The 12,188-nt window shown below is 38.3% G+C and overlaps 1 protein-coding gene across 1 annotated transcript in view; it reads right to left on the reverse strand.

The window, feature by feature from the left end:
- The window catches only part of LOC126181199 (CAD protein), a 572,589-nt gene that overhangs the window by 418,237 nt on the left and 142,164 nt on the right, over positions 1-12,188 (reverse strand). Inside the window, exons 7-11 of the mRNA XM_049924752.1 lie at positions 3,964-4,197; positions 3,659-3,880; positions 1,990-2,193; positions 1,358-1,576; positions 182-599 (exon numbers count right to left, since the gene is read on the reverse strand). Coding sequence (XP_049780709.1) covers positions 182-599; positions 1,358-1,576; positions 1,990-2,193; positions 3,659-3,880; positions 3,964-4,197 — 1,297 coding nt within the window. The remainder of the gene's footprint in view (positions 1-181; positions 600-1,357; positions 1,577-1,989; positions 2,194-3,658; positions 3,881-3,963; positions 4,198-12,188) is intronic.

Consider the following 12,188-nt stretch of genomic DNA (forward strand, 5'->3'; position numbering starts at 1 on the left):
ATCTGCTATTAATAAAGAAAAGCAGAAAATGAAGATAATTGATTGATTATAGGGTGCTTATATTTTGGATACCCAAATAAAGATGATTATAGAGATGTTACATCAAAAGGCAAGATTCAAAAAATTTGATGACTAGATATTACAATTTCAATTAAATACTTAAATTAGAGTATTTACTGACCTACTTCTTCTCTTTTCTTCCTTATTGATAGCTCTGTACTTTTGACAAAAGTAGCTATCTGCTTGTCAGAAAATCCAAGTTGCTTAGCTTTCAGCAACACATCATATACATGTGCCTGTCCAACAGACTCGAGCAGTATCTGAAAATCTATTATATTTTTCATTTTCTGTAGAAACCAACGATCTATTTTAGTGAGATCATACAGTCTATCTATTGTATATCCTGCTTTAAGTGCTGCTGCTAACACAAACATTCGTTTGTCTGTAGGTTTTTCCAGTTCTTCATCAGATATAGCTTTAACGTAAGGATCAAATCCTATAACACTTTCATCCATCATTCTTAGTGCTTTCTGGAAAGCTTCTTCAAATTTACGACCAACAGCCATAACTTCACCAACACTCTTCATTGAACTCCCAATCTAAACAACAACAACAACAATAATAATAACAACAACAACAATAATAACAACAATAATAATAATAACAACACTTCAAATTACAACTACATACATACCTAAAAAACAAAGATGATGTGACTTACCAAATGAAAGTGCTGGCAGGTCGACAGACACACAAACGAACACAAACATACACACAAAATTCAAGCTTTCGCAACAAACTGTTGCCTCATCAGGAAAGAGGGAAGGAGAGGGAAAGACGAAAGGATGTGGGTTTTAAGGGAGAGGGTAAGGAGTCATTCCAGTCCCGGGAGCGGAAAGACTTACCTTGTGGGGAAAAAAGGACGGGTATACACTCGCACACACACACATATCCATCCACACATATACAGTCACAAGCAGACATCTGATGTCTGCTTGTGACTGTATATGTGTGGATGGATATGTGTGTGTGTGCGAGTGTATACCCGTCCTTTTTTCCCCACAAGGTAAGTCTTTCCGCTCCCGGGACTGGAATGACTCCTTACCCTCTCCCTTAAAACCCACATCCTTTCGTCTTTCCCTCTCCTTCCCTCTTTCCTGATGAGGCAACAGTTTGTTGTGAAAGCTTGAATTTTGTGTGTATGTTTGTGTTCGTTTGTGTGTCTGTCGACCTGCCAGCACTTTCATTTGGTAAGTCACATCATCTTTGTTTTTTAGGTATATTTTTCTTTCATGGAATGTTTCCTTCTATTATAACCAACTACATACATATATTGATAGCGAGAGGCATGTCTTACTTTAGTGCTAACTCTTGTAAATTTGCTTAGGTCCCACCGAGGAATCTTCACAACACAATAATCCAGACTAGGTTCGAAGCAAGCAGTAGTTGTACCAGTAACAGAGTTCTTGATGTTTGGCAGCGGAATACCTAGTGCTAGTTTTGCTGCAACATATGCCAGAGGATACCCAGTAGCCTTACTTGCTAAAGCAGAACTACGAGATAATCTAGCATTTACCTGCAAGAGAATCACAATTTTCCTTACAAAATTAAATCTAGTTTATTTATTAGAGTGAGAATGGTCACTGAGAAAGCAATTTGTGAAATCAAAACATTTTATTCTGGAGAGGGAGAGAGAGAGAGAGAGAGAGAGAGAGAGAGAGAGAGAGAGAGATATTGATACTTTTAAAGTACTAAGTATTAAAACAAAAAGAATAATTATAGGAAATGATTAAATATGGACTGATGCACAGAATATTTTGGATAATAAAATTCACTTCAAACACAGACTAAAATGATATCTGTTTGACTACTAAATCATTTCTCACATTATATTACAGAACATGAATCTGACAAGGTACAACTCATAGGGGAAAAGCAATACATCATAAAACATAATATCTAAAAGCTATGCTTATGTTAAATTATTACCTCAATAATATAGTACTCCTCTGAGTATGGGTTAAAAGCGTATTGAATATTGCATTCTCCAACAACTCCAAAATGTCTTATTACATTAATGGCTGTTGTTCGAAGAATGTTGTACTCTCTGTTTGTTAAAGTCTGGCTAGGGGCTACAACAATGGATTCTCCTGTGTGAATCCCAAGAGGGTCGACATTTTCCATGTTGCAGACCTGGAAGGAATTGCAAAATTTAAATCCTAAAAATAAGGGTTTTGTATGTAACTTCAACATTTACTACACTTCATTGAACATTAAAAACTGTGCAACCCAAACACCAAAAAATGTGTATTACAGCAATAGAAAATGTACAGTAGAGAAATTAAAACTCTCTTAATTTAAAGAAGTCCAACCCCACAACGAGATATCATGTCTATGTAGGTAAGCTTGTTCGTAACATTGACTTCTGAGTCCTCAGCAACAATAAATTTTTAAAAAATTGAAGTGATATTTCATTTAGCTGTGGTTAAATCATAATATTTTTAAAGACAATGGCGAACAGAATGCTGATAGTGACCTATATTATGCTTGTCATGAATAAATGTACGGTTTCATTTGCAGTGTGGTTTCCAAAATCTGCCCTCTCAGTCTCTTAAGGAAGATTTTGTCACTACCCTGACATAACGGTATCTATTCATATATTAAGCTATTCTGTGACATTTCCTTGTTAGAGCCTATTCATCAAAGCAGGTAGTCCCATACTAAATGAATACTGTCCGATTAAAATATTACTCCAAAAAATTCTGAGCACAACGTTAAGTATTCTCAATTTCTTGCCAAAAAGCTAATATAACTTGTTGGTGCAACAGAAAGGAAAGCTTCAACATGCCATTACATCTCTGAAGTACTGGAGCTGTCAGATATTAAATTTATACCACATACATATCAAGGTTTGCAACTTTCCATTTTAACTGTATTCAGATACCTAATAATCCGGAATATTGAAAAAATTAGTTTTGAGAGTACAAAATGTCACCATCTTTCCACTGATTTATGTTCTCAAGGACATGAGGTAGAAACGGAGACATTAAAGGGTAAGTTCAGTCAATGCTTTACACAAGAAATGGGGGTGGGGCAGATGTGGGAATCTCACCTTACTGTCCTAGGTGAAACTCTAGTGGAGCTGATTTGCCGCAGTGTGAGAACATAGCCTACTCCTCCCTAATACCACCAAGAGAACCATCAAGCTTGACATCTCTATCCAGACAGGGAAATCTGTGTCAATAGTCTCCCATGCCCTTACACCATGGGACACTGTACAGAGGTTTGGAATTTAATTCAGGATATTGGCAAGAATCCTGGTGATCAGGAATTTTATGCAAGCTGCCCTCCTGCCATTACCAGTCAAATACTGGAGATGAATATTTCCTGGTCCATCACCATTCAAACCAGCAAACACTGAGTTGAGCAGCACTGACATACGTTATTAGATCTTTACTATGAATTGCAATGTTTAATAACCTCTCCAATGCAGTATGAATGTAGGTGTGTTACTCAAACAAGATAAGAGCAAACCTCTGTACTTCATCTCTCACATTCACAATTAATTCCTGTTTTTCATTTGCTCTTTCACATTTACAATCAATTTTTGTCAATCCTTGAACACAATCTTAAGCAATTTAAGAGATGTATAGCTTACCGTTATGCAGTTATCATAAGCGTCCCTCACTACTTCATATTCTACTTCCTTCCATCCTTTCAATGACTTATCTATGATCAGTTGACTAGAATGAGCAAGAGCTTGCTGTGCAAGACAGCGTAGTTCCTCTTTATTATTTGCAAATCCTGATCCAAGTCCGCCAAGTGAAAATGCTGCTCTGGCCATAACAGGATATTCTAGTCTCTCAGCAGCTTCTAGGGCCTGTAAGGAGTTTACAATATAGTTACTATATCAGGAGAAGGAATTTGCCATTAATATGAAACTAGAAAGAATTTATCACATACTTCTTGCACAGAATAAACAGCAGCACTTGGTGCTACTTTTTCTCCAATTTGATTAATTTTTTCTGCAAATATCTTTCGGTCCTCTGTATCAATTATGGACTGGATTGGTGTGCCAAGAACTCTAACATTATATTTGTCAAAGACTCCACCTCTCTGCAGTTCAACACCACAATTTAGAGCAGTCTGCCCACCAAATGTCAACAGTACACCATCTGGTCTTTCTGAGCGGATAACCTGAAAGAAGAACCTCATTTTACTGGAAGTGGGAAAAGAATTCAGTAGTCAACATAATGTTATCTAACACACTATACAATAGGAATATAATAGAGGGAAACAATCCACGTGGGAAAAATATATCTAAAAACAAAGATGATGAGACTTACCAAACAAAAGCGCTGGCAGGTCGATATACACACAAACAAACACAAACATACACACAAAATTCAAGCTTTCGCAACCAACGGTTGCTTCATCAGGAAAGACTAAAGGATGTGGGTTTTAAGGGATAGGGTAAGGAGTCACTCCAATCCCGGGATCGGAAAGACTTACCTTAGGGGGAAAAAAGGACAGGTATACACTTGCGTGCACGCACACACGCACACATCCATCCGCACATACACAGACACAAGCAGACATTTGTAAAGGCAAAGAGTTTGGGCAGAGATGTCAGTCGAGGTGGAAGAACAGAGGCAAAGATGTTGTTGAATGACAGGTGAGGTACGAGCGGCGGCAACTTGAAATTAGCAGAGGTTGAGGCCTGGCGGGTAACGAGAAGAGAGGATATACTGAAGGGCAAGTTCCCATCTCTGGAGTTCTGACAGGTTGGTGTTAGTGGGAAGTATCCCAGATGGTGTAACACTGTGCCAAGATGTGCTGGCCGTGCACCAAGGCATGTTTAGCCACAGGGTGATCCTCATTACCAACAAACACTGTCTGCCTGTGTCCATTCATGCAAATGGACAGTTTGTTGCTGGTCATTCCCACATAGAAGGCTTCACAGTGTAGGCAGGTCAGTTGGTAAATCACGTGGGTGCTTTCACACGTGGCTCTGCCTTTGATCGTTACACCTTCCGGGTTACAGGACTGGAGTAGGTGGTGGTGGGAGGGTGCATGGGACAGGTTTTACACTGGGGGCGGTTACAAGGGTAGGAACCAAAGGGTAGGGAAGGTGGTTTGGGGATTTCATAGGGATGAACTAAGAGGTTACAAAGGTTAGGTGGATGGCGGAAAGACACTCTTGGTGGAGTGGGGAGGATTTCATGAAGGATGAATCTCATTTCAGGGCAGGATTTGAGGAAGTTGTATCCCTGCTGGAGAGCCACATTCAGAGTCTGATCCAGTACCGGAAAGTATCCTGTCACAAGTGGGGCACTTTTGGGGTTCTTCTGTGGGAGGTTCTGGGTTTGAGGGGATGAGGAAGTGGCTCTGGTTATTTGCTTCTGTACCATGTCGGGAGGGTAGTTGCGGGATGCGAAAGCTGTTTTCAGGTAGTTGGTGTAATATACAATAGAGTTATTGAGATAGTAGTCTGAAGGCAAACTGCCACTTCTTCCATGATTTCCTGTTTTTGTAAATGCCAATGAGACCCCTTCAGCTTCAGTCCATTAGAAAGTACACTGCCACAGTATCTCTTCTGCTGGAAACATTACCCAAGAAATACATCCCAGTGTTTGGCACAGCTAATGCAGGAACACACTGCTTGAATCACACATACTGCTACCACAACTGTCCCTCTATTGACACTGATGTGATTCATCTACTGAGTTAACTTTTTTCCTATTCCACAATTTCTTCTTGTTTGATCCAGCTGCAAGGTACAAGTGGCCAAATGAAACAAACTCAAACTCTTTACGGCATCACAGCTTGCAACAGAGAAGGTACGTACGATACATTTTGAACAGACCAAAGAATAAGTGTAAAAACATATGGAATGGAAACTTTTTGTGCTGGTACAAGACATCTTATGTCTGTGGCAATGCACACATGGTAACAGTCAGGTTTCCTTGGCCTCACTTACAGAGTGAGACCACATGCTAGTGCCGACAAGAGCTTGCTTGGAAGTGTGTTTTGGAAAACATGGCTTCTGATGCACACTAAACTCAATGGCGGATTGTCAGCTGCGCCCTTCTGAGGAGGATGGTTTGGAAGGCAAAACATGGTGATGAATGACTGTAGGAGACTAATCTGTTGGGCCTTTGGATTACTGTATCATGTGGATGCTGCGTATGGTCAGTGAATTTAAAGAACAGCTGGGTAAATGTTGGTTACTCAAAAGATTTCATATGTAATTACTGTAATTACCAGATTTGGATATTTTAATCATTTCAATCTGTAACTGTGGCAAGGTCTTAACATGTGTATTCAATGTTATTTTAATTGACGTGTTAAATAAGTAACAAATTTAGCTATCACATCTTTGTACAATTTTAATTAGATTTAATCATTGTTGAGTACATTTTGTGTTTTCAGTGATATATCAAATTAATGTAAATATAGAGTTGTTCTATTCTGTTGATCACTGGTCAGCTGAAGTGTGTTTTACTTGATTGTTATGGAGTTGCACCTTGAATCAATGTTTAAATATGTTTCTTTAACACTCACACATGGAATTATGGGTTTTCCTTTTTTGATACATGAAATTTTTATGTGGAATAAAATGTTTAGCAGTAATGCTCGCTCACACCTCAATCCAGCCCTAGCATCTCCCTCGTGCACTACATTTTGGTAACGAAGTGTGGTTTGTGTGTGTGGTGAGCTGTGCGAGTTCTATTACATAGCACATTTTTAAATGACAATTTTAGGGTGCTATAATTTTTTCTTGGAAAATACTGTTCTGTTGCAGTTTCTATTTCAGTATGGCTGGAAGGTGGTGACGGGGCTGATGGATTTAACAAAAGATGAATCATGGTATGAGATGGAAATTCATAAAGTTGATACCACAGGAAGCACTGCCTGTGTCTGAGCTGGTATACCAGCTGTGGAAGGTAATCACCATGTTTGGCCCCTTGAGTATTGCAGCTGGCAGAGGGAAGTGCAGCTGTCTTCCATATATAGTTAGCCTTGAGAGAACTGTCTTTTGTAATTACTTTTAGAAGTGAGGGAAACATCATGTTCTCAGATAAGTAGAGTTCAGGCACTAGCCTTACATTATGCGAATAGACTGATTTGCATTGTGTCAAGGAGATAAAGAAATTACAGGACCAGGTGAAGAGCTTTCAGGAGTATACCCAAATACTATTGAATACATGAACAGCATGATTGATGGACAGTGATAATTCTCCTGTGAGTGAGTCAGGAAACAATGGAATAGCAGTTTCTGGATCCCTCATGGGTATGCTAAGCTGCCTAACCATTCAGTACGTATGCTACATGAAGGTGTCATGCCAGTTAGGAGTAGTGAAGACATTTAACATTCACTACACTTCATCTTAGAACTGCAACATAAGAGTGTGTTTGAATTAAGAAATTTTCTTATCATCAATTGTTGGTCTCTATGGCTTTTGGCCACTTAGAGCAGACGCTACTGGAAGCTATGAAGGAAAGATTGCCCTTTGTTCAATTTTGTGAGCCAATTTGTAATTAGTATCGGGCTAACAGAGCTTGAAATGAATAAGTAGAAAAACTTTACTTCAGTGTGCAATGTGACAGAACAGTTGGAAGACTATGATACAGGATTAAAACAGTGTGTGACAAAACATGTAGATTCTTTCTATCCATTACGTTGTTCTTCCTCAATAATAATAATAATAATAATAATAATAATAATAATAATTTGTGATATCTTTGATATTGTCATTGTATAACATGTGCACAGTACCATACCTAAAAATCTCAAACATTGTCCCTGCGCTAATGCAATGCTATTAGGAGTGCAATGAGCTAGTTGGTTTGTCTGAAAACTGTGCTAATTACAAAATTCAGTCACTTCAAGTTTTGTTGTCATTGTTTGTACGAGGTGTGACAATAAAGTAATGAGACTTATTTTCTTTGCATGATGTGGCAACCCTGCAGACTTGCGAAAGCACAATATCTTTGACCTTTGTCTATAAGCTGCTTCTAGTCCAAGCAGCACATCGATTCAACTGCTCAGTCGTGAGTTCTGCTGTAATAAGTTAACACGTGTTTATGTCTCTCTTCACAGAAATGGAACCGCATAATATTGCCATTTCTTTTTGCGTAAATTGTGTGAAAACACAACAACAACTTATGGTAAGCTTCAGAAGGCTTTTGGAGAGGAGGTTATGTCAAGAGCTCCAGTTTATCATTCGCATAAAATGTTTAGTGAAGGCAGAACGAATGTTGAAGATGAAGACTGTGGTGTCACCGCCAGACACCACACTTGCTAGGTGGTAGCTTAAATCGGCCGCGGTCCATTAGTACATGTCGGACCCGCGTGTCGCCACTGTCAGTACTTGCAGACCTAGCGCCACCACATGGCAGGTCTAGAGATGCGGACTAGCACTCGCCCCAGTTGTACGACGACATTGCTAGCGACTACACTGACGAAGCATCGCTCATTAGCCGAGCAGATAGTTAGAATAGCCTTCAGCTAAGTCCATGGCTACGACCTAGCAAGGCGCCATTAGCCTTACAGTGATCGTAATTAACCGTATCTGGAGATACTCATTTGTATCGTCAATAGCGATGTACCACAAGGATGAATTAAAGTTAAGTATTCAAGGAGCTGCATATTTTTCTCTATAGCGTTCATCAAGTATCCTGTTCCAGAACTCACGCCAGCCGGCGTGTGTGTACACGTGCCTATCGGTAACCTCACCCTGTGTCTAGACTTGTCTAGACACAACAAAGACTGCAGTAGACGACCATCATCCTCACGGACGGATGTCAACTTGGCCAGGGTGCGTGAACTCGTACAATTTGATCGAAGATTATCCATGAAAATGATCGCAGATGAACTGAACATCAATCAAGAAATGGTTTGTCTAATAATAACTACAGATCTTGGTATGAGAAAGATTTGTGGAAAAATGGTCCCCAAAAATCTCACACAACAACAGCGAGAAACAAGGAAAAATATGGCAGCTGATCTGTTAGAGCAAACGCAAATCAAACCAGAATTGTTGAGCAGTGTTATCAATGGTGATGAATGTTGGTTTTCACAGTATGATCCAGAAACAAAACACCAAAGTTCACAATAGTGCTCAACAGGATCACTCAGACCAGAAAAGCTCACGTCAAAGTCAAAAGTGAAATGGATGCTTGTGTGCTTATTTGATTAGAAGGGAATAGTTCATAAAGAGTGGGTGCCTCCTGGACAAACAGTTAACCAATATTACTACAAAGAAATTTTAGATAGACCTCATAAAAGTGTTCTTCGTGTCCGTGCCAACATTGATGATAATTGGATTCTGGATCACGATAATGCACCATCCCATACTGCTCTGTCAGTACAGCAATTTTTAACCTCAAAACAAATTTCACTACTACCACAGCCACCTTCATCAGATATTGCTCGGGGCAACTTTTTTCTATTTCCAAGAGTCAAAACGGCGCTGAAGGGACACCATTTTCAAACAACACAAGATGTCCAAAAAGCTGTGACGCGGGTCTTGGAGGATATTACAGAAGATGAGTTCCAGAAATGTTACCATCAATGGCAGAAGCACTGGAAAAAGTGTGTACAATCAGAAGGGAACTACTTTGAAGGAGACAACACTAAACTTGACTAAAATGGTAAGCAACATTTTTGTTTTTTCCACATCAGTCTCATTACTTTATTGTTGCACCCCGTATATAAACACACACGTTTATTGGTTTCCTGATAAAGTACATGAAAAAGCTGCAGCAACAAATAAAATATTTATGCAACCAGCAACAAAACTATGTTAGCAACACATACACGTATTTAATTTTGAAGTAATCACGATCTTTAAGCGAAACACTTCTGCATATTTACACAAACTAATCAGTGTAATTTATTAGAAATTAATACTGCATCGTGAAGTTCCTGTTTAAATGAATATGAATCCACTATTCAATTACTCAAATATAAAACTGTAATTATAATTTATGAGAAGCTAAATAATGACAATACGCATATAAAGTTAGTTTTGATTACTGTACAGTTCTAAAAGTAGCATCATTGGAAGCTATGTCACATCAGTTCAGGTGCAGTCTGCAGTTTGAAAGTGTGTAGTTAAAATCTGTGCTCCAATTTTGATTTAAATTTCCATTATGAGTATTCTGCTTGCAGGAATGAGCAATCTGTTCACTGCAAAACCTATGAACTTCAATAATTAATTACTTTCAAGCAGGCCGTTGCAACTTAAATTAGTAAACATTGTTTCTGAACTGTGATGTGATTGTCAGAAGTGATAGTGTTATCATCACTTAAACTAGCTCTTCTTGGACTCAATATTTTGTGTATCAACGAAAACAATCACCCTTCGAAAATATAATATAAATGGATAGATGATAAAATCTACTCATCAATAAGCGGCACGAGAAAACAAAGATTAAGGAGACGTGTAAGCTTTCAGAATCAGTGCCTCTCTCTCCTCCTGGCAGGATTGAAAAGGAAGGAAGAAGGATACTGTAAAGGGACTGGAACAGTTTAGGAAATGGGAGAGTTCAGAAAAGTTCCCCAGAACCCAGGGTCATGGGAGATGTACAGGATGTGATAAGAAGGAAAGACTTGTCTTGTTGAGTAGATTTTTTTATCTATCCAGTTAAGGTAATTTTCAATATTTTGTGTGATGGATTCATTTAAATAAGTAATTGTATTTGTTGCATTGGACAAGGACTGAATTAACTGTGAACTGTGACTAACATAAAAGTGAACTGTTAAGTCTGTGCCACAACTGAAAACATCACTGTTATTGTAGATACTGGGCTGCAAACGTGCGCTACTTAGTATTTGTAATAACTAAATTGGCCAGTGTCATTAATACTCAAAATCTGACAAGAATGACATGTAAGTTGTCATTTTAAATCTTAGTGTAGTGCACATTATTGAATAGACACCATGTAACGAAACATATTAAAGGCTTTACTTTACCGAAGTATGCGATACCTTCCAAATTCAACCAGTTTAATGAGTATTTATGATTATAGAAAAGTTATTGTGTATGTTAACAATGATTGCATAACATGTCTCTATAAACAGTCAACCCATTAAATAATACTGAATAACTGACCCACACAAACGTTTATATCACTTGATCACTGATACAGCAAACGTCGTCATGTAAAAACATGAAGTTCATCTTAAATAATTAATATGAAGTATGAAAAATAGTGGCCAACTTAGGTATTTTGGATCTCCTTAAATAAAAATCACCCAGTGAAACCTATTTGTTCACTAGGAGCAGTTTTCACTCAGTATTCACAAAATCAATCCTATTTTAGATGAAAACCAATGTAATTCTTAATAATTCATGTTATTTACTTATTTATGCAAATTAGAGAAGTCAATTGACAAACTTCTAAAAAAACGGCCTTTTTGTAACAAAGAATTATTCTGTCAAGTCAACAAATCTGTCTGTCATTTTAATAACATGTTAAATTATGTCACTTGATGCAAATTAATAACTTTTCTGCACAAATTATGATAACAGATGTACATGTGACTTATAAACTATATCTCCTTTTAGTAGTTCTTCGACAATGTTATAAATACAAGCTGCAAGAGGGTCGGGGGGCAGTCGGAATGTCACTTTGGTAAAGTGTGTTTGTGTGTTATTGTTTGAGGTGGATAAACAGTGCAAAGAACATGTAAAGGAAATACTACTTTGTGTTGTGTCACGGTCTTTGGTGGACAGTGGAATTAAGATGGCCACCAGAGTAATAAATATTTGAAGTTTACATATTTGTTGGTTTCGCTCGTTCTTTATCATCAAAAGCACATAAAAAACACGGGACTTCATGTTTTTAACCCTAGACAACCAGATTTAGAGCCAGCATCAGCATCGAGACACAGCAGCGATCCAGCAAGTAGCAGCGATTACCACAACACAATACATTGTAATGGCGCCAACCTAACATCAAGTGCTAACAAGCTCCGTAAATGGGAGTGAAATAGTGCGATTATAGCAATTAGCAATATCTACAACCAGGCGACCATTACAACCATGACACACTTACGAGAACTTTCAACCTCAAGGTGATCAACATGAAAAGCTACTGGCGGGGAGGATACAAATTACAGGTCAGTAATTTTTTAGTAGTTCAATACTTGTCCCTTCATTTACAAAGGAAGAAATTGT

This window comes from Schistocerca cancellata, chromosome 1 (genome assembly GCF_023864275.1).
Source record: "Schistocerca cancellata isolate TAMUIC-IGC-003103 chromosome 1, iqSchCanc2.1, whole genome shotgun sequence".
NCBI lineage: Eukaryota > Metazoa > Arthropoda > Insecta > Orthoptera > Acrididae > Schistocerca > Schistocerca cancellata.